We start from the raw sequence: 25,810 nt of genomic DNA, 5'->3' as shown, positions 1-25,810 counted from the left end.
GTTTCTAATGAGAAACTGCCAATGGGGATGATACCAGTGATACAGCCCGTTGATTAGGTGTTATAAATTGCCGATACCTTTCATCAAACAGTTTTCCTTCTGGAATGTTTTCTTGGGTTGACTATTAAAGCTAGTAGTGTAGATAAACATTTTTACCTTCAAGATATGAAATGGAATTACAGTATGAATGTGGTCCTTGAAACAGGCACAGCACAGTACCCTCCACACCCCATTTTGAAGTTGATTATTTGAATGAAATCAAAGATAGTGGGATGGTAAGGAAAAATTCCCCACCATGGGGGTGCCTGGGTGGCTTAGACAGTTAAGCATCTGATTCTTGTTTTTCACTTAGTTCATGCTTCCAGGGTGGTGAGATCTAGCTCCACATCAGGCTCTGTGCTTGTGCTCGGGTGGAGTCAGAGGGGAGTCTGCTCCTCTGCCTCTCCCCCTACTTATACGCTTATGCTCTCTCTCCCAAATAAATCAATCTTAAAAAAAATTCCCAGCATGTTCATAATTAGTCGACTGTATTGCTGACGCATCTCCAAACGTTGTTCCTTCATAATATAATTAGCCAGAGAAATGTGTTTAAATGAACACCCCTAATGCATATCTAATGCAGATTTGTGCTCCTTATTTTTTTTCTTTCTTTTGGTTATAAACTGTTTTTAAATGGCTTAGTTCCTTGTGATAGTGAGAACTTTGGGCATTTCGTGGAGGACCATATTTTTCTTACTACCTATTGCAGCCTCCATTGGATTGATTTTGGAGTCTTTCTTAATGGTAGCCATCTGCTTTCTTGGGTACCACTTAGTCTGAGTAGAAGTGGCAGAGGTTGCCATCTCTCTAAAGCATGATGGGAATATCTGTGACAGGACCATATGCCAGGCCAGACCCAAGCCAGAACCCTGTTATGGCATTAGACATCAGTACTAAGAAGGCTCCAGGGTATCACACAGATGTAGGGTTAAGTCTGTTTCCAGCAGCTATCTTGCTCTGGGAAAGCTGTGGGAGACAAGATTTGGAAGAGGGAGTTTAAGAACTCTTCCATCTGATTTGAATGCTTCATTATGCAACCTTTTCTCCTGAGATTTTAGCTAACTTCTCAGCTCAGTCCTATTCAGGGCCTAGACTTGACCCCTTCACTGTGAGGCTCCCTAGATTTAATGGACCTGGACTTTGGGGTCATACATCCCATGGCTTGAGTACTGGCTCTGTCTTCTATTGGTGGTGGACTTTGGAACATGACTTAAGCTCTTAGGAGCTCTGAGGGGCTCTTAAGCTCCATATTCATATCTTTAAACTTTGTGAGGAAGAAACCATGTACCTTGCAAGGTTTTCTTTGATGAATAAATGAGATAGTATATATTTAATAGACATGTTTAGTAGGACTTTGATGAATGCTATTATGATTAAAATGATTGAGGTTCGGGGTGCCTGGGTGGCTCAGTGGGTTAAAGCCTATGCCTTTGGCTCAGGTCATGATCTCAGGGTCCTGGGATCGAGCTCCACATCGGGCTCTCTGCTCAGTGGGGAGCCTGCTTCTTCCTCTCTCACTGTCTGCCTCTCTGCCTACTTGTAATCTCTGTATGTCAAATAAATAAATAAATAAATAAATCTTTTTAAAAAAATTAATTTCTTTTCAGCGTAACAGAATTCATTGTTTATGCACCACACCCAGTGCTCCATGCCGTATGTGTCCTCCATAATACCCACCACCTGGCTCCCCCATAAATAAATAAATCTTAAAAAAATAAAATAAAATGATTGAGGTTTGAGCAACATTCCCAGAATTCCCTGGTACAACACTGATACTAGTTTTTATGAGTCTTTTATTCCACTTTCATCTACATGGCATATGGTAGGTGTGAGTTCCCTCTGTTGGATAACAAATGTAAAGGTAATGTGTACCTGTCTTGTTATTTATACTTACAATTTCCTGATGCCTCTTTCTTTCCTCAGGGGCTGTTACTCATATCAAAGGAACATTTGTTACATCTCAAACAATGATAAAGTAGTGGCAAGCTATCGATGAACAATTATTTATTGTATTTACTATGCAAAATGTATTATTTTAAGTAGGCTTTGTGGGAATGCAGGAGATGATCAAATAAAGATTCTGTTCTTTCCAGACTGACCATATATTTGGGAAGACATAATATTTTCAGAGAAAGACATTAAGCCCTCAAGCATGTGATGATAAATGGTAGCTATTCCTACTAGTATTTAATTTAGGTTCTGAGCTGAGCGTGTGCATAAAACTCAAACTTGGAAGCTTGTAGAAATGTGGATGCCAAGAACCCAACTCCGTGCTACTGATTCGGAAGACTTATCTCTGGGTAAGGGGAGGCTGTGCTTTCCAAGTTCCCTAGGCAGTTCAGATGTACAACTGCTGTTTAGAACCATGTGTTTAATCCAAGTCATGCTAGAATCCACTCTATCTCTCACCAAGGGACTATCCATCTTGAGTAGCTATGGTACGGGAACTCACCAAGTCATGGTTGCCCACCACTGGACAACTCCCTGAGTCTCTGAACTATAGTCCCCAGAGACTGAGCTACTGATCTCTCATCAACTCCCAAATTAATATTTTTGGTATGAATTTTTAAAAATCTTATATTTTTACATGCCTTCCACTATTCTTAGTCACGTCCAAAGTTGGAAGCCAACATAGGTATCTTCTGTACTCTTATACGTTTAGAATCTGTGCTTCTCTCTTAACCCAATGATCTATCACTAGGTTCCTTCCCAAACCTCTCCAATGTGCTGTTTAGAATTCCAGCTTCAAGGTCCATAAACCTACATAAACCCTTACACTCAATCTCTTCACTGCTGTTCCCTCTATTTCCTGCTATAGCTAAACCCTGGTTTTAACTAGAAGATATTTTAGATGTCAACAGTGACTGGGCAGCCTTATGAAACATTAACCACCTGTTCGGTTGGTTGCCCAGGTACACACAAATATACTCACGTCTTGTTTTGGGCCGGTTGATACGTCTAAAGGTTTGGTGCTGGGAAAAACATGATGAGGGCTAAGAAGCCTTGTGTCTGGTAAACATGTATGAAAAGGGAATAAATCCCTATGCGCAAGTATGGGACTTTTGAGGTGGGCAGGGTTGGAGGATTTATGAAATGACCATCTTGTTCTGGTCCCATAACTCTGATGATGTGAATCTACACTGACCAGAGACTAACTCTTCTTTTAAAATCCCAGAGCCCGGGCGCCTGGGTGGCTCAGTTGGTTAAGTGTCTGCCTTTGGCTCAGGTCATGATCTCAAGGGTCCTGGGATCAAGCCCCACGTCAGGCTCCCTGCTTAGTGGAGAGCCTGCTTCTCCCTCTCTCTCTGCTTCTCCCCCTGCTTGTGTTCTTTCTCTCCATCAAACAAATCAGTAAAAATCTTTCAAAAAAAAAAAAAATAAAAATCACAGACCCAGGAGACTGGGCCGGGTGGGTTGAGCTGTTATATTGATGTTCTCATGAAAACTTCAATTCAACAGATGAAAGCCTGCTCTGGGAAAGAACTCTGGGGTTCTACAACAAACCAAACATCCACAGTGGGGCAGAGCCATGTGCAGTCCCATTAAATCCACCAGTTCTGTATCAGAAGCTCATTTAAGTGAAGCTACCTGTTTCTAAGGCCAAGAATGGTTGTTGGGGAGTTGGGAACAGATCATACCATTTTCTCTATCTTGAGTTCTTTGTCTCAATAAATGCACTTACATTTTTTTTTAAAGATTTTTTTTTCCCATTTATTTGACAGACAGATCACAAGTAGGCAGAGAGGCAGGCAGAGAGAGAGAGGAGGAGGAAGCAGGCTCCCTGCTGAGCAGAGAGCCCGATGCGGGACTTGATCCCAGGACCCTGAGATCATGACCTGAGCTGAAGGCAGAGGATTCAACCACTGAGCCACCCAGGCGCCCACATTTTATTTTCTTTTAAAGATTTATTTATTTGAAAGAGAGAAAGAGCACAAGCAGAAGGGGCGGAGGGTGGGAGAAATTCAAGCAGACTCCAACACAGGGCTTGATATCAAGACCCTGAGATCAGGACCTGAGCTGGCACCAAGGGTCAGAGGCACTTTACCCTTATATTTGAAAAGCCTGCATGTCAAGACTGTGTGATTTTCTTGGCTTTCTATTGACTGGGGAGAAAACTAAACATTAGAGTGAACAGCAGAAATTATATATATATTTTTCTCTGTATTTGGGTATAACTGGGACTCTTGGCTGTATTTGCAATGACTATGGCCTCCTTATTTTAGATTTATTATGCTTTCTTGAATAAAATTGTGTGTATGAACTTCCCACGACTTCGTGAGGAATTTGGCATGTTCCTTTCTTCCCTTTGCCTCATTGCTCAGAGTTTTTGAAATAATTTGAAATTTTATTTTCAAATTATTCCTTTTTTACACTGTTCAACTTTTTATTGTAGAATCCTTTACTCCTAGTTATATCAAGCTCTGCAGCCACATTTTAAAAATTTTTTAAAATTTTGTCAGGAAGAGAGAACACAAGCAGGGGAGTGGCAGGCAGAGGGAGAAGCAGGCTCCCCACTGAGCAAGGAGCCTGATACAGGACTCGATCTGAGAACCCTGGGATTATGACCTGAGCCTAAGGCAGACGCTTAACTGACTGAGCCACCCAGGCGTCCCACCAGTCACATTTAAATGATTATGGAAACTTAACCTACACATCATTTACATTTCATTGCTTGCTAGTGTTTCTTCTAAAACCTGCCCTCCCCTTCTTTTAGGATATTAATTCTGGTTCATTTTATTGTTGTTGTTGGGCTGGAGGTTTTTTGCTTTTTTTTTTTTTAAAGATTTTATTTATTTATTTGTGAGAGAGAGAGGAGCTAGAGTGAGCACAGGCAGACAGAGTGGCAGGCAGAGGCAGAGGGAGAAGCAGGCTCCCTGCCAAGCAAGGAGCCCGATGTGGGACTCGATCCCAGGACACCGGGATCATGACCTGAGCTGAAGGCAGCTGCTCAACGAACTGAGCCACCCAGGAGTCCTTTTTTTTTTTTTTTTTTTAACAGAAAAGATAAACGTGTGGATTTTCAAAAATTGCAAAATATTTGAAGATGACTTTCTTCTATTCTTACATGAAGTAAAGTTTGGCTGAGTCTGAAATGGTAGCATCATAATCCATTTCTTTTAGATAGTTTCTGTAAATATTCAAGTGTGCTCTAGTAGAGCTGCAGAGAAGAAATTTCAAATCAGTTTTATAATTCTAGGCTTGTCTCCTTCTATGCAGCTGATTTTTTTCCTTTATAGAAACATAAAGTGAATGTTTAGACTATATATATATATACTTTCCCTATTAATTTGCTTTAAAAGTTCAAAGATTTTGTATCTATTTCATTCAATAATCAGTTGGCAACAAAACAATAATTATGTTATCATCTACTTAGGAGTTTGTGATCTCATGATACATAGGAAAAATTACCTGAAAATCTTAATATTTAAAAGAACCTCAGATGGATTGTTTCATTGACCAAAGAATTCTCCGTAACGTAAATAATCTTACAATTGGAATATTTTCTACGTGTACACGTTTGTAAGTTTCACTGAATTGGGGCATGTCTATTTTTTCTACTTCCGAACAATCTTCTTTTTTTTTTTTTTTTTAAAGACTTTATTTGTTTGAGAGAGAGAGAATGAGAGAGAGAGCATGAGAAGGGGGAGGGTCAGAGGGAGAAGCAGACTCCCTGACAAGCAGTGAGCCCGATGTGGGACTCGATCCCGGGACTCCAGGATTATGACCTGAGCCGAAGGCAGTTGCTTAACCAACTGAGCCACCCAGGCATCCCCCGAACAATCTTCTGTATCTGCAGCTGGATTATTTGATGGGGTTCATGTTTTCTCTTTCACATATGAGGGGGCTCTATTGCGGCAAAATGTTTTTTTCCTAAAATGTGAACTATAGGGCTAGAAGCTGGGGGTCTAACTAGTGCTGTGCTTCTTCCCTTTGCAGAGGTCAAGTGCGGCCGTCCTCCTGAAGTGCGCCATGCAGTGCTGGTGGGGAATCACAGCTCCAGCCCGGGCAGTGTGGCTCACTATGTCTGTCAAGAGGGCTTTGAGAGCGCTGGGGGAAAGATCACTTCTGTCTGCACAGAGAAAGGCACTTGGAGGAAAAGTGCTTTGACATGCACAGGTATAGACTTCTGTTCTGTGGGGCTTCTGTTTCCTGGAAGCAAACAGCCCATAGGAGCTGGGGACCGCCAGCTGTCCCACCGCTTCCTCTGTGTACTGTGCCTGGCTGTGGCATTTACCTGAGTGAGCACTTGGCTTTAGGTGTGTTGGCTGAATCCTGAAGATTTAGAGGGTGGATTGGAAAAATAAACTTGGGCATCGTCTTCTGCAACTCACCTGAAATCACAGTGATTCCCGTCTCCTCTATGTGGCTGGCTGAGAAATGTTTCTCCATGAACCGTTTTCTCCGGGAGCATACTGGAAAGTCCAACTTAGCCCATGTTGGCAGCTTTTCAAAGAAAAGGTGGTGTAATGGGTAAAGAGGTTTTTTAATGTTTGTTTTTAAATTTTTAATTGTGGTCAAACACACACAACATGAAGTCTACCGCCTTAACCATTTTAAAGTATCAAGTGTATTCACGCTGTTGGGAAACCCATCTCCAGACTCTTTTCATATTGCAAAACTGAAACTCGATACCCATTAACCAGTAACTCCCCACTTCCTCCTCCCTATGGCACCACCATTTTACTTTTCTGTGGATTTGACGAATTTAGATACCTCATATAAGTAGAATCAGGCAGCGTTTGTCCTTCTGTCACTGGCTTATTTCCCTTAGCATGATGTTCTGCAGGTTCATCCGTGATTTTGCAAATGGCGGGGTTTCCTTCTTTTTAAAGGCTGAATAACGTTCCGTCGTGTGTATTTGCCACATTTTGTTGATCCATTCATCACTGACGGACACTTGTGTTGCGTCCACCTTCCGGCCATTGTGAACAGTGCTGGTGTGAGGATGGGCATGCAGATATCTCTTTGAGAGCCTGCTTTCATTGCTTTTGGGTATATGCCCCAAATGGGGCTCCTGGTGAAAAGGGGTTCTGAGATATCAGTTCAAAGTCCGGCAGTGTCATCTGTGGGCTGTGTGTCATCGGGTAAGGTGTGATTTGCTCAGATCCTTGGTTTCTTTGTCTATAAGAGGGGGAAAATAAAGTCTCCTTTTCCTATTTCAAGAGTTATTGGGAGGGAATCGAATGAGACCATTTATGGGGAACACTTTGAAAAGTCTAAAGCACCTTGTACCTGTTAGGTCTTTTACTGAAATTATTGGCCTGTCTTGAAGAAGGTCTTCTCATGAGTCACAAGTAAGCACTTCCTCATGTTTCAGTTCATAGCACTGCTTCCAAGAGACAAGGTGGGAGAAGGCAGTGACTCTGTTTGTGAGGGTTAGGCACGGGGTGTGACAAACGGTTGCTCTGAGGAATGTGTTTCTAGATGTTGACGTGCTTGGCTCTAGTGACAGATCTCTGAAGAGTGAAATCTCAAGGTAGCTTTGGGCTGGGTCTCTGGTTTGACCTGCAGCAAAACTGTGGTAGCATGTCTTGGGTCTTGCCGGTCAGAGCTTTCCATAGGAAAGTCTAGCCAGAGCAAGTGAAACATGGGGACTGCTAGTGATTATTTATCCATGGAGCAACGGTTCCTAACCATGCGGGGCATAGGAATTTGGTGAAATCTATCAAATTGATTTAATAAGTATCCATTTAGCATACACTATGGTTGAGGTACTTTGCTGGACACTACCTTCTTGGAATGTATGGGGCAACAGGGTAAACAGACTTATCTCCAAAGAAATGCACATATGTGAAATGTCTTACAGACTCAGGATGTTCATGGACTTCCCTGAAACAGGTGAAGAATTCAGTGCTGCTACTGGAGGCATCTATGCCATGCAGTTCCCACCTTGGGTCGTCTCTGCCTCAGACGGAAGAGGATGTAGGCCAGAGACTGTGAGCATAGAAACAAAGAAGGGTAGACGTGGGTGGGAACCCAGTGATCAAGTTCAACCTGTTCTTAGGGAGTTCTCGTTGACTTAACCCTACCTGCAGAGAGAAGCGAGGGCAGTCCTGTAACTAACCAAGGACTCCAGAGTCCCAGTCTCATTAGGGAAATTGAGAGGAGCTCATGCCATATTGGACCAGACTGATGGCCATTCCACTCTATTAGTGTATCTCAGTAGCGCTTCTAAGAATTGTTTGGAGGCAATGAGGCAGCTGTCTCATGGGATGCCGAGTTAAACATTTGGGGGAAGTGTTCCTGGCCCTGAGATCCCTATGGAGTCCCTTGATTAGAGAGCCGGGCATAGCTTCTGGACTCTCTGCCGTTGGCTTCGTGGCTCAGGCGGCTCTGCCTCCCCCGTTCAGAGTTCAGTGGGGGTACAGGGATTAGTCACTACATGAAAAACCAGTGGATCCGCATGGGGCATAGTAAGCTATTAATTAGCTGATGCTTGTAGAGCACTTTGAAGAACAAACACATTATGTAACTGCTAATTATAATTACCGTCCTCAGCCTGCCACCTTTCACAAAGTCTGTGGCTCCAGCGGCAGCTGTTTCCCTGGGTTTATGCAAGCTTTGATTTAAGGAGAGAAAAGGCATTTTCCCTGAGAGCTGGGATCTTTCTGGGAGGAGGCCTCTATGCCCCCAATCAAGATTGGCAGCTAAATTCAATTTCCACAGATAAAGGCAGTGATTTACGTGCTGATTAATTCACGGTGCCGCGCACACGGTCTGGGTGGGTAGGTAGGGGAGAGGCTTCTGGAAATGTAGCGCGAGATGCTGATTTCCACGGCTCTTGCCCAGCTGAATCCTCTTCTGACTCGTCTCTGTTTTTCATCCATTTCTGCACGCCTCTCCTGCACCAGCTCCCTCTGTGTACTTTGTGTTCACCTTCTTTGATGTCCTTCTGGATTTTCCTCCCATCGCCTGCTTCTCTGCCTAGCCTCTGAATGCCTTCTACCTCTGCTCTCTGTTTTCATTCTGTTTACCCCTCTCTTTATACTTGAGTGTTGAGTTCCAAATTCGGTGGAATAATCTGTCTTCACTTCACCTGGGTTGTTTTTAGTTAAAAATATTTTCGGAGGCCTTGCCTCTTTGGATGAGCAGCATGGATCTGTGTATGTTTTTAATGGAGTGTGAACGCTGGCAAAGTGGTGGGACTATTTTTTTTTTCCCCTTCTTTTTCTTTAAGGCCAGTTTGAACTGGAACCTCCAGACAGCTGACAATTAGGAAACCATTTTAGTGTCTGGAAAAACCCCAGGTGGAAGCTTGATGTTTAGTGGGTTGGTTTACCTCAAGATCAAAGAGGCTGATTCATTCTTGATAAGACTGTCCCTGGCTTTCCTTCTGCTCGGGTCGTTTGGCTTCTCCTGTTTAGAATCTGAGTTAATAATTATAAGGTTGACGCTCAGTCAAGCTGCGCTCTTAGAAGGGTAACATCACTATGGAAACACAGACTGTGTATTGGCTGTGATGCTTTCTGAGCCCCCCCCCTCCAACCCAACTCAGGTCCTGAGTCCAAGTGCCTCCAGGCCTCCCGTTAGCCTCTGCCCCTCAGTTGTGTTGTTGATCTTCCTTTTCAGCCTAGTGACTGCTCACTTGCAGTGGTAATGCAATTCAGATGGAAAACAAAGGTCAGCTGGAATAAATGGACACATTGATATAAATAGCCACATGGCTGGGATTTGTTTGAATATGTGTATAATGTTTGGACTGTCAAGCATGATAGCTACCTTTGGCTGGGTACCAACTTGCATGCCCAGGGCTCTGCTAGGGGTCTTCGTGCTTCGTTTCATTTTGTCCTCAGGGAAACCCTGTAAAATAAGTATTGGTATTTTTCATTTCATAGGTGAGTAATCTGGGACTCGTAGAAGTTAGGCAACATTCACAGGGTCCTTCAGTAACTAGTAAATGGCAGAGGTGGGACTTGAACTTCAGTCTGGACACCTGGAAAGCCCACAATCTCTGTCCTACCAGTGTTTCCCAAGCTTGAGTCATGTGTTACACCCTGATGATTTTGCTGTAACGAAAGCATTATTTTTTTTTTAATAGGTTTCTTTAAAAACCTTATATTTTAAATTTCAAATCATAATTTAAATGTATTGATCAAAGACACTTTGTAGGGTATGTGATATTACAATTTGGATGAACTGTGTGTATTTTTTCTAATATACACAAAAGTCAGTATAAGCAAACATACATCACTTTATTCATGGGCCACAAGAAAGTCATCCTAAGGTGTATAATGCATTTTAGGAAAGCGTTCCTCTAAGTCCTGCTACTTCTACCTACTGTACGTGACTCTGAAGACTGAAAAACGGGAAAGGACAGATAGTAGAACTCTTATGGCCAAGCATACACTTATTCAAAGTAGTCACTTCGATTTCAGGGGTGCTGCCATTATCAAAATGTATCTGTTTTGTAATCTGTGTTTGGGAATTGCCTTTGGAAGTAGTTTGTGAATCATAGTAGATGATCAGTAATTTGGAAATCAGGTACTGTTTTTGACGAGAAATAACACTGAGCTTGACTATCTGCTTGGATCACCTGAACTTATTCTCAATGATCTTTTACTGTTTCCAAAAATAGAGAGGGTTATAGGTTATATATAAGTTTTTTGAGAAGGTTATAAAGTTGGAAACCAAGAGTCTGCTGAGTCAGTCCCTGTCCACAGTGGGACTCCTAAGTGTGGTATATGCCCACTGCCTCTGTCTCCCTCCTCCCTGCTTCTCTTCCCAGCCTACAGTCAGCCACCCAGAGCCTTCACTCCACTGTAGCTCTCTCCCCAAGCTCTCTAGTGACCACCTGTCAACTTCCTGTTCTAGTTTCACTCCTCAGTCCTCTTAACCTTCCCACAACATTTACTATTGTTGATTACCTATCCATACATTCATCCTTCCATTCAGCCAATCAACCAAATAATAAATATTAAAACAAGTATCTAAGGTACTCTCTTAGGTTCTGGGGGTAGAAAGATAAGCCTGGTCTTTGCTGTCATAGAGCTTACATGCAGGAGAGACAGACACTGAGTAACCAATTACAGAATTATTCAGTTGTAGATGTGATAAGTACTGCAGAGAAATAAATGCTGGGTGCTAGTAGAATACTAAAATACATACATAGATACATACACGTACATACATATATGTAACTGGACAAGATCCAGGCCTGCTCTCCCTACCTCCACCCGAAGTCAAGCTTCACAGCTCATCATGGCACTTTGCGCGCTGTCAGGGGACCAGGAACCATGTGAAAGAAGAAAGAGGTAGAGGTTTTCCCTGGTGCTTCTTGGGTCAGAGGTGAGGGGGTTGTGGGGAATTGGTGGGAAGGAAGGGAGATAACTTTGGAGGAAGCAGACACTCCTTCCCATCTCCTTTCCTTGACCTCCAAGTGTCCCACCTCCAGTCAGTCTCCCCGCCTCTCTGCTGCTCTGTGTCCTCTGGGGTTTCTGCTCTGTGTCCTCTGCTCTGTTTCCTCTTGGGGTCCATGTTTTCCACGTTCTGCCGTTGGGCTGCTCTCCGTATCCTCCCTGGATGTTACCCCACACTTAGTATCAACGACCATCCACACCTTGCTGACTTTGGAGATGATTTTTTCACCTGGATAGTCTGTAGATAACTCCTATCTAGCATGTTCTAAACACAGTCCGTTGGTCTTTTTCTCCCAACCCAGGGTGCTTCCTCCTCTGTTTCTCAGGACAAGAGTACAAGGCAATCCATTCGGACTCTCAAGCTCAAAGGCTAGCAGTCATCCAACTTCCCGGCTGTTCCCCATCACTCACCTTCTACTGCTTCTCCTTTAGAGTTGTCTTATGGCTTTCATACCCAGCCCCCAGGCCCCCTCTCCTCCTCCCTGTGAACACCGCGCCACAGTGCCCCCCAGCCCCTCCTGGCCCTGGAGTCCAGCAGTCCTAGTTCTGAATCCTGACTTGACTGGTTGTAACCTTACAACCCGCATGACCTTTGGCTGGTTGTGTAACTTCTCCAAGCCTCAGGTCTAGAAAATGGACATAATAATATCAAGCTCATGGGCTTATTTTAAATTAATTTTTAATATACTTTCCCCCAGTTTTACTGAGAAATAATGACATACATTCCTGCATAAGTTTAAGGCACACAGTGTGATGGTATGACATGTTATGAAATTATTATCCTGGAGCTATTTTGAAGATTAAATAAGCGACGCTTTTAAAGTTCTATACATATTATCGGGTATATAATAATAACTCAGTAAATGTTTGCTGTTGCTTCTTACGACTGCAATTCAGGTAGGATCTGATCTTTAAAGATCTATCAGTGTTTGGCATCTTATAGTCGCTGGGTAAAGAGTATCCTGTTCTTATGATCTCCAGTTCTACTCCAATGTTTACTTTGCAAAATGCCAGAGTTATCTTTCTAAAGGAAAAAAAAAAAAAAGCACCATTATGTTCCTGCTTTTAGCTACCCATTGCTTATAGGAATATGTCTGCTCTTAGCGTTGCAAGTGGGGTCGTTCCCCGTCTGATCCTGTCTTGTCTCCTTCTTAGCACCCAGAATATGCCACAGCCCCTTACAGTTCCACGCATTAGCTCTGCTGTCTGTTTGCTTAGATGTGTCTCCCACTCTTCAGCCTTTCACCCATCAAGGTCATGCCCTCCACAAAGCCGGCTTCCCCAGACCCTCCAGTGAGGGTGGGTGGCTTCTTTCTCTAGACCCCATGGTACTTGTGTGTAACTTTGTTCTACAATTTATCGGGTTCTAATTTCTCTGCTTATATGTTTGCTCCCTCCATTAGACAACATGTTCCTGGGGGAAGGACTTTTGTTCTAATTATTGCCATAGCCCAGTGCCTGGCATGGGAGGATGCTTGGCATTTGGTAATCATTCAGTGAGTGGTGCAGAAAGAGCCCTGGAGTCAGTTCCAAAGAGAACTTCCAGAAATGTGTTCAGTTATCAGTACTATTAGAATTAGGGTATCTCTTTAAGGGAGCAGCATTTATGTGATGTTTACTATCTGATGGGTTTATAAAGAGATCTTTCCAGCTGATTTGTAGACACCTGGAGGGGAAAGCAACTGCATTTTGTTAAACTGCTCCTTGGGATGAGCTATCTGACATCCCTGTAATCAGATCTTGGTCCCATCTGTGCAAGAGAGCATGGCACAGGCAGGAGGCAGATGGCAATTTTGAGATATCATTTGCTGTTGTCATAGTGAATGAGCAAAAAGGAAGGACAAGAAAAGAAACTTTCATGTCTCCTTTCTCATCTCTGTTTGGGTGGCAAAGGGGTCCCCAGTGAGAAGGAAATTTGCTTTACTGGCAGTCAGAGACAAGGTGAGGGGGGTCTCTTTCCGTTTCCTTCTGGACCAGGTGGTGAGTTAGTTTCAGAGGGATGTGTGAGGGAGCAGAGGAGTCCAGGGCTCTAACACCTTTGAAGTGTGATGGGGAAGGGAGGGGCCAGAGTATTTGGGGCTTGTTCAAGCTGATACAACACTGACACCAGCATCATCTTCATGCTCCCCAAGGGGGTGAACAGATAGGATCTTTGCATCTGTTGGGGTACCATGTCCACAACTGGAGTATTTCTTTGATTTCATTTTACCTGTGCTCTGGGAGAATTATTGATGTAGAGACCCGGGAATGCTTTAGATAGCCATAGGTGATCCTCTGGTGTCTCTCAGGAATTGGTCTGTTTTCTCTGTCTGCCTATATTTATTCTCACTGACTGACAGCCCGACCTAGGCTTAGCCAAGACCCAGTAATGCTGCTGATGGATGATTTAGTAAAGATGTAAAATCTCTTTTTTTCTTTACATATTTTATTTATTTATTTATTAGAGAGAGAGAGAGAGAGAACGAGAGAGAGAGCCTGAGAGGGGGGGGGTTCAGAGGGAGAAGCAGACTGCCCACTGAGCAGGGAGCTGGGTGCAGGACCTGATCCCTGGACTCCAGGATCATGACCTGAGCCAAAGGCAGTCGCCCAACAGCTGAGCCACCCAAAGATGTAAAGTCTTGTATGGCAAAGAGATCATCATTAGACCAGGGTCTGTCTAACGGTAGCATTAGTTCTGGCTGCAAGGGAAATGAGTCCGTACTCAGTGCCCGATGTGCAGGCTCTCTTTCCCATATTGGAGGCTGAGGAAGGGAGAGGCAAAGAGAGAGAACTGAGAGGGAGAGCTGAAAGGAGCCATCTTCTGAGATGGAGAATTATTTTTCCTCACCCTCTTGATGGGAATCTTACCTTGGGTTTCCCAGAAAACAGAGCCTGAGGCACAGGGCTTACATTTATTACATGATGGGGAATGACATCCCAGAAAGCAGGGGTAAGGGGTCCTGTGAGTAGAGCCGGGAAGGACAGAGAGTCAATACTGTCCGTTGGAAACTGTGACCTCAGAACCAAGGCCTTAATACGGTTTCCCAATTTGCCAAAGTTATTACATGAAATACACACAGAATATGTATTTATTTGTTTATTTATTTATTATATGATTTATTTATTGATTTGACAGACGGAGATCACAAGTAGGCAGATAAGTAGGGGGAAGCAGGCTCCCCGCTGAGCAGAGAGCCTGATGCAGGGCTCGATCCCAGGACCCCAAGATCATGACCTGAGCTGAAGGCAGAGGCTTAACCCACTGAGCCACCCAGGTGCCCCCACACAGAATATTTTTAAAAAGCCGGACAACTTGGAGATACCAGTGGCTTTCCGATAAGTCAGAATTAAATGGCTTCAGTTAGAGCAGCCCCAGAAATATCTGGGGAGGTTATGGAGAATTTATTTCAATTACTCCGAGCTGCTCCTAAAGAATGGCCCTGTGTGGGGACTGCTGCCCCTTTTTGGGACAGCAGTGACCTGGCAATAAGAGTGTTTTGTCAGCCAGGTGGGATGAAGCCGGAAACAATTCTTTCCGGAGCAGTTGCCCGGAGGAGTCAGGGCGCAGCTGGAGGCCCTCTCTCCATCCCACAGGAGTGGAACGCCAGTGGCATCCAGTGGCCTACCAGGCCAATCACAGCTTGGAGTTCTTAGCCATTCTCAAGCGGGTACCTAGCTTTTCTTCTCATCCAAGTGAGGTAATGGGCCAGGCTCATTCTCGATGGAGATAAATGGGGTGCTTGGCCTGGGGCAGTTTGAATGGCCTGATTTGGTGTCTGAATCAGACCTCTGAACAGTGATTAGCGGAGATACGAGCAGCACCGAGAAACTAAGTCATGCCAAAGGCCGCTGGTGGCATTTTGTGAAGGGACTCTCTTTTTCTGTTTCAGAAATAATTACAGAAATCCGTGCTGTATCAGTGTTTAATAATACATGCGTGAGGTGGCAGGTAAACCCAGGAAGCATCCTCTCCAAGACTGTCTACGTGGTAAGTAAGATGTTCCACGTTTTCCCTCTGGGAGCATGACTTGGAGAGATTTCCTTTCATGAGGGCTTCTCCACCTAATCGTCTGACTGTTCTTTTCAAAAGTGATCAGATTTTTTTTTCAGATATCTGGTTTATTTTATTTTACATTCTGCATTTAATATATGTGTCCTCCGGCGGGGGGGGGTGTGTGTGTGGGGATATGTTTATATTTGGCGTCATCATGACTGCTGGCTCCCCAGCACTCGAACCTCACGCCCCCAGAAGAGGAGAAGCATCTGCTGCTTCAGGGACAGGAGGCAGCGAGTGGTTCTCAGGGTGTGACGGCCTCCATGGACGGCTGGTCCTTTGCGTGCAGCATAACCCTCCCTAGAGGGACTCCTCATTTTATGTCACTTCTTAGGGTTCACTGGTAACTGGGCTGATCTGCCTTGATACCTGATAGCAGAGGCTGACCTCGTTCATCTCCCCTACGAGCACAGTGTGGGATTAAAGGAAATAGTAGGACAATGGGATTCAGTTCTCAGTCTCTCTCCCTTGTTTTCACCAGAGTCACAGTGGGTTCTTTTTTCTCCCCACCCCCCGCCAAAGATATACATAAAGGGACAACGGTTGTACTCTATGGAATCAGTTCATGAGGAGACAGTCAACGTGACCACAGAAAGCAGGACCCCAGAAGTGTGCCTAGATCTGCACCAAGGCACCAACTACACCATGAGCATTTCCACTGCTCCTCCCACACGCTCCGTACCGGCCATCATCGGGTTCCAGACAGCTGGTAGGTGGAGGTGAAGTCTCATTGCCTCCCAGAAAATGCCAAGCACAGGATGTGGGGAGATGTCCTTCAGAGTCCGTTGGGCACAAGAGTTCATGGTTGCTTTCTGAGGTCTGTAGTCAGGAGGGTGCAGTTCTAGCAGGCCTAGTAGGAGAGATTCCTGTCCTGTTGATACCAGGCCAAATGGGCACTGACGGATGGTTTCTCGGCTGGGCCCCTGGTTGAAATGGAAGGTAATAAGGCATTTAAAAGGAGAGAACATTTGGTGACGAGGGAGTCAATTCTCAATTATCCAAGGCACTAGAGGGTTGCCATGTGACTTACCGTTTGCAGGAAACACAGCAATCCTTTCTTCCTCTTGGCTATGGGAGAGGAGAAGCCGGAGAGATGACCAGTGGCTTCACATCTAGAATGGAAACTGACCCCAGGACTGGTTGCGGGTGTGAATCAAGTTGACAGTGGGTGAGTGGATAGGGAGAGGCAGCCCTAGGATGTGGGAAGGGAGATATTAGGTGAAAAAAGAAGTGGACAGGAAGGAGTTTCTAACAGCAGTAATGAAGCTCATTGCACATATGTATCTCATGGATTTTTATAATAATATTGTGACAGTTATAATAATTTTTTCATAATTCTCATTATGGGGCATCAGGGCTAATTAAATACCTTATGAGCAAATCTCGAGAAGCCATTGGTGTCATTTATTATTTTTGGGTGAGTTTAGGTAGTTCTCAACTAGCTATCTGATGTCCCACTTAAAAGGTGCCTCAGCCTCTAGGCATTGGTGCCGCGGAGAACTGGGATGTGACCTGGATTTGGCAGAAATGATGAAATCGTCTGCCAGTCTTAACAATGGAGAGTGAATTACAAAATTACACAAATTAGGTCCCCAGGGTACTTGTATGTAAATAAAACAATATATTTCTTTCTAAGTAAATAATATGTAGGGAAAAGTGTTTTAGAATGAATGTGATAACTGCAGAATCTTGTTCAAAATTAATGGTAAACTCCTATGGATTGATCAGGAATACGCCTTCTTCCTTTTTTTTCTTATAAGTTTTTAATTTCAATTCCTGTACCATTAACATACAGTGTTAAGAGTTTCAGGTGTATGATACAGTGATTCAGCCATTCTCTACGTGACTCAGAGCTTGTCATGATGAGTACACGCGTTAACCCCATCACCTGCTTAACCTACCCCCACCAACCTCCCCTCTGGTGATCATCAGTTTCTTGGTTTGTCTCCCTCTCTCTCTATTTTTCCATTTGCTCATTTGTTTTGTTTCTTAAATCCCACCTATGAAGGAAATCCTATGGTATTTGTCTTTCTCTGACTGACTTATTTCACTTAGCATAATACTCTATATCTCCATCCGTGTCATGGCAAATGGCTAGATTTCATTTTTTTATGGCTGAATAATATTCCTCTGTGTGTGTGTGTGTGTACGCATGCGCGTGTGCGTGCATGTCCACGTGTGTGTGTATGTGTGTATGCCACATCTCTATCCACTCATCAGTTGATGGAAACTTGAGCTACTTCCACAGTTTGGCTGTTGTAAATGATGCTGTTGTAAACATAGGGGTGCATGTATCCCTTTGAATTAGGATTCTTGCATTCTTTGGGTAAATACCCAGTAATGCAATTACTAGGTCTTAGGGTAGTTCCATTTTTAATTTTTTGAGGAACTTCTGTACTGTTCTCCACAGTGGCTGCACCTAGTTTGCATTCCCACAACAGTGTGCACGGAGAGTTCCTTTTTCTCTACATCCTCAACGGCACTGGTTGTTTCTTGTGTTGTTGATCTCAGCCATTCGGACAGGTGTGAGGTGATGACGTCACTGTGGTTTTTTTTTTTTTATTTTATAAAGATTTCATTTTATTTATTTGACAGAGAGAGATATCACAAGTAAGCGGAGAGGCAGACGAGAGAGAGAGGAGGAAGCAGGCTCCCTGCTGAGCAGAGAGCCTGATGTGGGGCTCGATCCCAGGACCCTGGGATCATGACCTGAGCCGAAGGCAGAGGCTTTAACCCACTGAGCCACCCAGGCGCCCCGTCACTGTGGTTTTGATCTGCATTTCCTAATGATGAGTGATGCTGAACACCTTTCAGTGTGTCTGTTGGCCATCTGCATGTCTTCTTTGGAAAAAACGTTCATGTCTTTTGCTCATTTTTTTAATTGAGTTGTTTTGTTTTTTGGGTGTTGGTTGTATCCATTCTTTATATATTTTGGATACTAATGCTTTATCAGAGATACTATTTGCAAGTATCTTCTCCCATTCCGTAAGTTACCTTTTAGTTTTGCTGATTGTTTCCTTTGCTCTGCCAAAGCTTTTCATTTTGATATAGTCCCAGTAGTTTATTTTTGCTTTTGTTTCCCTTGCCTCAGGAAACATATCTAGAGAAATGTTGTTGTGGCTGGTGTTAGAGAAATTACTGTCTGCTCTCTTCTAGGATTTCTATGGTTTCAGATCTCACATTTAGGTCTTTAATCCACTTGCAGTTTATTTTGGTGTGTGGTCAAAGAGAGTGGTCTCTGTTGTTGTACAGTGTTCCCAACACCCTTTGTTGCAGAAACTATCTTTTTCTCATTTCCTATTGTTTTCCTGCTTTGTCGTAGATTAATTAACCATGTAATTGTGGGTTTATTTCTGGGTTTTCTCTTCTGTTCCATTGATCTATATGTCTATTTTTGTGCTAGTACCTTACTGTTTTGATCGCTACAGCTTTGTAATAAAACTTAAAGTCTGGAATCATCATGCCTCCAGTTTTTTCTTTTTCAGAGTTGCTTTGGCTACTCACAGCCTTTTGCAGTCCCATACAAATTTTAGGATGTTTGTTGTAGTTTTCTGAAAAATGCTGTTGGTATTTTGATAGGGGTTCCATTATATCTGTAGATTGCTTTGGGTGGTATGGACATTTTAACAATATGGTGTTCTTCCAATCCACGAGCGTGGAATGTCTCTCCATTTCTTTGTGTTGTCTTCAGTTTCTTTGATCAGTGTTTTATAGTTTCCAGAGTACAAGTCTTTCACCACTGTGGTTGTTTATTCCTAGGTTTTTTTTTTTGTTTTTGGTGCAAATGGGAATGTTTCCTTTTTTTTTTTTCTTTTTTCTTATTTTTAAAGATTTTATTTATTGATTTGACAGACAGAGGTCACAAGTAGGCAGAGAGGCAGGCAGAGAGGGGAGCAGGGAAGCAGGCTCCCTGCTGAGCAGAGAGCCTGATGCGGGGCTTGATCCCAGGACCCTGGGATCATGACCCTAGCCAAAGGCAGAGGGTTAACCCACTGAGCCACCCAGGCGCCCTGGGAGTGTTTTCTTAATTTCTCTTTCTTCTGCTTCATTACTAGTGTATAGAAATGCAACGGATTTCTGTATGATGATTTTGTATCCTGTGACTTTACCAAATTCATTTATCAGTTTTAGTAGTTTTTTGGTGGAGTTTTTAGGATTTTCCATATATAGTGTCATGTCACCTGTAAATAGTACAAGTTTGCTTCTTCCTTACCAATTTGGATGGCTTTTACTTCTTTTTGTTGTCTGATTGCTGAGGCTAGGACTTCCAGTACTATGTTAAACAAAAGTGGTAAGAGCGGACATCCTTGTCTTGTTCTTGACCTTAGGAGAAAAGCTCTCAGTTTTCCCCCATTAAGGATGATGTTAGCTGTGGGTTTTTCATATAAGACATTTATTATGTTGAGGTATGTTCCCTTTAGACTTTTGTTGAAGGTTTTTATCATGACTGGATGTTGTATTTGTCAAATGCTTTTTCTGTATCTATTGAAATGATCATATGGTTCTTATCCTTTCTTGTATCATGTTGATTGATTGGTGAACATTGAGCCACCCTTGCATCCTGGGAATAAATCCCACTTGATCGTGGTGAATGATTTTCTTAGTATATTGTTGGATTCAGTTTCCTAGTACTTTGTTGAGGATTTTGCATCCATGTTCATCAGAGATTTGGCCTGTAGTTCTCTTTCTTTTGTGGTGTCTTTATCTTGCTGTGGTATCAGGATGATACTGGCCTCATAGAATGAAATTGGAAGTCTTCCTTCTTCTATTTTTTGGAATTTTGAGAGAATGGATTTAAATTCTTTAAATGTTTGGTAGAATTTGGCCCTGAAGCCATCTTGTCCTGGACTTCTGTTTGTTGGGAGTTTTTTTATTTATTTTTATTTTTTATTTTTTTAAAAGATTTTATTTATTTATTTGTTAGAGAGAGAGAGAGCATGAGCACAGGCAGACAGAGTGGTAGGCAGAGGCAGAGGGAGAAGCAGGCTCCCCACTGAGCAAGGAGCCCGATGCAGGACTCGATCCCAGGACGCCGGGATCATGATCTGAGCCGAAGGCAGCCGCCCAACCAACTGAGCCACCAGGTGTCCCTGTTGGGAGTTTTTTGATTACTGATTCAATTTCTTGGCTGGTTATTGGTCTGTTCACATTTTCTTTCTTCCTATTTCGTTTTGGTAGATTATATGTTTCTAAGAATTTATCCGTTTTTTTCTAGATTGTACATTTTGTTGGCATATAATTTTTCATAATATTCTCTTCCAACTGTTTCTTGTTATTTCTGTAGGTGTTTCTTGTTATTTCTCCTCTCTTATTTGTGATTTTGTTTGAGTCCTTTCTCTTTCTCTCTCTCTTTCTTTTTTTCCTGAGTCTGTCTAGAAGTTTATCAAATTTTCTTGATCTTTTCAAAGAACTGGTTCCTACTTTCATTAATCTGTTCTCTTGTTTTTTGGTTTTTTGGTTCTATTGTTTGTTTATAATTTATTTGTACTCTAATCTTTATTATTTCCTTCCTTTTGCTGGGTTTAGCTTTTATTTGTTGTTCCTTTTTTTTTTTTTTTTTTTTGTTCCTTTAGGTGTAAGGTTAGGTTTTTTGGTGAGATTTATTTGGTTCTTGAGGTAGGTCTGTACTGCTCTAAACTTGCCTCTTAGAATCATTTTTGTTGGGGCGCCCTGGTGGCTCAGTCTGTTAAGCATCTGCCTTTGGCTCAGGTCATGATCTCAGGGCCTTAGAATGAGCCCTGCATCACGCCCTGCTTCGAGCCCTCCATCGAGCCCTCCATCGTGCTCTCTCCTCAACGGGGAGTCTCCCTCTCACTTCTCCCTCTCACTTTCCCCTCTGTGCTCTCTCTCTCTCAAATAAATAAATAAGTAAAATCTTAAAAAAAGGGGCGCCTGGGTGGCTCAGTGGGTTAGGCTGCTGCCTTCGGCTCAGGTCATGATCTCAGGGTCCTGGGATCGAGCCCCGCATCGGGCTCTCTGCTCAGCGGGGAGCCTGCTTCCTCCTCTCTCTCTGCCTGCCTCTCTGCCTGCTTGTGATCTCTCTCTGTCAAATAAATAAATAAAATCTTTAAAAAAAAAATCTTAAAAAAAAGAATCATTTTTGCTGCACCCCAAAGATACTGGATTGTTGTGTTTTCATTTTCGTTTATTTTCACGTAATTCTTTACTTCTTCTTTGATTTCTTTGTTGACCTATTCATTGTTTAGTAGCATGTTATTTAACCTACATTGTATTTGTGGTCTTTCCAAATTTTTTCTTATGACTGACTTCTAGTTTCAAAGTGTTATGGTCAGAAAAGATGCATAGTATGACTTCGATCTTTTTGAATTTGTTGAGACTTGTTTCATGGCATAATATGTGGTCTGTTCTGGCAAATGTTCTTTGTGCACTTGCAAAGAATGTGTACTCTGTTGTTTTAAGATGGAGTGTTCTGAATATATCTGTTAAATACATCTGTTCCAGTGTGTCATTCAAAGCCACTGTTTCTTTGTTGATTTTCTCCACAGATGATCTGTCCATCCATGTAAGGGGGATGGTGAAGTCCCCTACTGTTATTGTGTTGCTATCGATTAGTTCCTTTATGTTTATTAGTAATTGCTTTTGGTATTGGGTGCTCCCATGTTGGGTACATAAATATATTTATAATTGTTTCTTTGTCTTGTTGGATTGTCCCTTTTATTATTATGTAGTGTCCTTCTTTGTCTCTTACTACATTCCTTTTTTTAAAAGTCAGTTTTGTCCTGGGGCACCTGGGTGGCTCAGTCAGTTGAGCATCTGACTCTTGATTTCAGCCCACGTCGTGATCTCGTGGGATAGAGCCCTGCGTTGGGCTCCACGCTCAGCGGTGAGTCTGCTTGGGATTCTCTCTCCTCTATCTGTCCCCCTGCTCATGTGCTCTCTCTCTCTCTCTCAAATAAATAAATAAATCTTAAAAAATAGTCTATTCTGTCATATATAAGTATGCTATCTCAGCTTTCTTTTGACATCCATTTGCATGATAGATGTTTTTCTCTCCTCTCACTTTCTGTCAGTCTGGAGTGAGTTTCTCGTAGGCAGCATATACATATGTCTTTTTTTTTTTTAGATTTATTTATTTGACAGACAGAGATCACAAGTAGACAGAGAGGCAGGCAGAGAGAGAGGAAGGGAAGCAGGTTCCCCTCTGAGCAGAGAGCCCAATGCGGGGCTCGATCCGGGATCATGACCTGAGCCGAAGGCAGAGGCTTTAACCCGCTGATCCACCCAGGGGCCCCAATATATCTGTGTTTTTAATCCATTCTGACATCCTGTCTGTTGATTGCAGTTTAGTCCATTTACATTCAAAGTAACTGAGAGAGATGTATTTGTTGTCGTATTGTTACTTGTTTGTGGTTCATTGCGTAGTTTTTCTGGGGGAATATGTCTTTTTAAAAGACTTTAAACTCCTGTGTCATTATTCAGTCAGAATGACCCCTTGCTGTTCAGGGTCAGCGATTTTTACTAAGATCCAGTTACCTCTGCAGGGTAATCTCCTCTCCCCGGGAAAAGGATGGTGGTCAGACAGACCTGGTTTTGCATCTTAACTCTGCATTGAAGAGTTAGGGGACCGTGGCTGAGTTGTTAAATGTCTCCAGAGCTCTTTCCTCTCTCTGAAATTTTAAGTGGAATTGGATTAAATTTGGAAGTTAATTTAGTGAGAAGTGGGATTTATGTGGAGCCATTCCAACTGGGAACAAAGCACGTTTCTGCATTTACCCAGTATGTACTTAAGTTTTATCTGTTCTATTTTTATACGCACTGGTGTAAGGATTTGCCATTCTCTCCTCTAGAGCCTGTACATTTGGTGATCTGTTATCATTTAAGCTTTACACTAGTTCTCTTAGAATGAATTGGGAAGTTTTCCGTATTTTTTTATGCTCTGGAAAAGTTTGTATCACTTTGGAATTATTGCCTTCCTTTTATTTTATTTTTTAAAGATTTTATTTATTTATTTGACAGAGATCACAAGTAGTCAGAGAACCAGGCAGAGAGAGAGAGGAGGAAGCAGGCTCCCTGCTGAGCAGAGAACCCAATACGGGGCTTGATCCCAGGACCCTGAGATCATAACCTGAGCAGAAAGCAGAGGCTTTAACCCACTGAGCCACCCAGGTGCCCCTATTGCCTTCCTTTTAAAGTTGGACACATTTGCTCGTAGGATCATTAAGTTTCACCCTTTTTTGGGAAATAATTCTTTGATAAGTTTGCTGATTTCTGTGATTTTCTTTTGATCTATTTATGTTTCCTACACTTTCTTCAGGCAATTTTTATAGCTTATATTTTCCTAAAAAAAAGTGTTCATTTGGTTGGGATTTTAAATATATTGGCAAAATATGGAATATTTGTTTACAACTGCTCTGGGGTTACAGGTTATGTAATCCCAGGTTATTCTGATTCCTAAGTTTGGTTTTCTCACTCTTTTAAAAAATTGGCTTAGCTTGAGTTTTCTGTTTTATTACTGTTTTTTTCCCCAAAGAATAAACTCTTGGGTTTTTAAGTGTTTTTTTTTTTTCCTACCTCATTAATTTCTCCCCTTAGTTTTATTACTTTTTTCCCCTTGATTCTCTTAAGTTGGTTATATTGTTTTATTACTAAATTCTTGAGTTGAATACATAATTCAACTCATTTACATTCTTTCCTTTTTGATAATAAAAGTCTTTAATACTTTTGGACTTGAGCATTGGCAGAATTCCTTAAGCATTGATACATTCTCTCTTTATCCCTTCTTTCAAGTCATTGAAATAATTGTCCTTCTGATTTTCTCTTTGATTGAAGAATTATTTATGTGTTAATATTTGTTCTCTTTATGTTTGCTTTCAAAGCATTACACAATTGCTATTTGATTTCCCCATTGATTGAAGGATTAATTACAGTGAATTATGCAAATGGTAGATTTTCTTTTTTTTTTAACATTTAACTTTTTTGTTATTTCTAGTTTTATTACATTTTGGTATTTTTGAGGGGAACTTATTATCATTTCCCTTGGAGATTATTATTTGGGAAAGTTTTGTGATAATAAATCTGTACATTTGCTTGTGAGTAGAGTGAGATCTAGTCTTCAGTCAACTCTATTAATAAAGGTATTCCAGACTTCTGTTTTTTGTTGTTGGTAGTGGTTTGTAGATGCTCGGATTACCATTTTGCTCAATTTCTCTCAGAAATTCTAATTGTTTGGATTCACACATTTTTAAGTTACGATATTTATGTTCATGACTGATGTCTTACTTGTAAATTCTAGCTTTAAAAAAAAAGATTTTATTTATTTATTTGACAGAAAGAGAGAACACAAGTAGGCAGAGAAGCAGGTGGAGAGAGAGGAGGAAGCTGGTTCCCTGCTGAGCAGAGAGCCCAGTGCGGGACTCAATCCCAGCACCCTGAGACCATGACCTGAGCTAAAGGCAGAGGCCCAACCCACTGAGCTACCCAGGTGCCCCTGATCTAACTTTCATTAATAACAAATGGCTCACTTTATCCTGTTTACAATTTTTTACCTTGAATTATAATTTGGAAACAATCTTGGTTTTCTTGATTTCTTTGTACATCTATTTGCATAATATGCCTTTGCCCACTTTTGTTCTTTTTTAAATAAAAAAAATGCATTTCAGTGTAGTTAACATGCAGTGCTGCATTAGTTTCAGGTGTAGAATAGAGTGATTCAGCAGGTGCATATATCACTGAGTGTGCATCTCGAGTAGTGTACTTTTCATCCCCTTCACCTGTTTCCCCCACCAACACTTTTGTTCTTAAAATCTATCTCAATAACATTGCTGTAGTACTCTAGGAGGCAGCATATGTTGTGAAGAATTCTGAGAAAAGTTTTGTTTTTAAGTAGATGAACAATTTACATTTAGCGTTCTTTGTAATATGATTTTCCTTTCTTCTGTCCTCTTGTTTTCTCCTAATGTTTCTTCACTATGTCCATTGTTTTCTACCTCCTAGCGACACAGATTTTCTTTTTTGGTGATACAAACAGTACAGATATTTTAATTTTATATTACACATTAAAAAACAAACAAAATCTATTTGAATGTGTGTTTCTCTGATTACTGGTGTTCAGACTGAAATAATGTTAACTTCTTCCTGAATAAGATAAGGAAGTCAGCATTCTCTACTTCCTTTTTTTCTTTTCCCTGTTGCTTCCTTTATGTTTTTGGCTTAATACAGCATTTTATTGCCAGCGTCTTATTTTAAATTATTTTTTAACTTGTATTGCATTTTAAATAATTCATTTTTATATTGATTTACAGCAATATTTGCAACACTTATTTAAACAGGTATATGTTTTAACAGTTTCAGTGCTTACTACCAGTCCTTTCATACCAAAGTTTCTCTATTTTTTTCTACATTTCTATTTCACTGCAAAATG

General features: G+C 41.9%; 1 protein-coding gene across 1 annotated transcript in view; it reads left to right on the top strand.

Annotated features, from left to right (window-relative positions):
• Positions 1-25,810, top strand: part of LOC111145699 (sushi domain containing 1) — a 142,253-nt gene that overhangs the window by 47,376 nt on the left and 69,067 nt on the right. The window contains exons 6-8 of the mRNA XM_022500821.1: positions 5,977-6,156; positions 15,266-15,363; positions 15,952-16,138. Coding sequence (XP_022356529.1) covers positions 5,977-6,156; positions 15,266-15,363; positions 15,952-16,138 — 465 coding nt within the window. The remainder of the gene's footprint in view (positions 1-5,976; positions 6,157-15,265; positions 15,364-15,951; positions 16,139-25,810) is intronic.

The sequence above is a fragment of the Enhydra lutris genome, unplaced genomic scaffold (assembly GCF_002288905.1).
Source record: "Enhydra lutris kenyoni isolate GAN:26980312 unplaced genomic scaffold, ASM228890v2 scaffoldscaffold13, whole genome shotgun sequence".
NCBI classification, from domain to species: Eukaryota; Metazoa; Chordata; class Mammalia; order Carnivora; family Mustelidae; genus Enhydra; species Enhydra lutris.
This window is presented reverse-complemented; position numbering and strand designations above follow the sequence as displayed.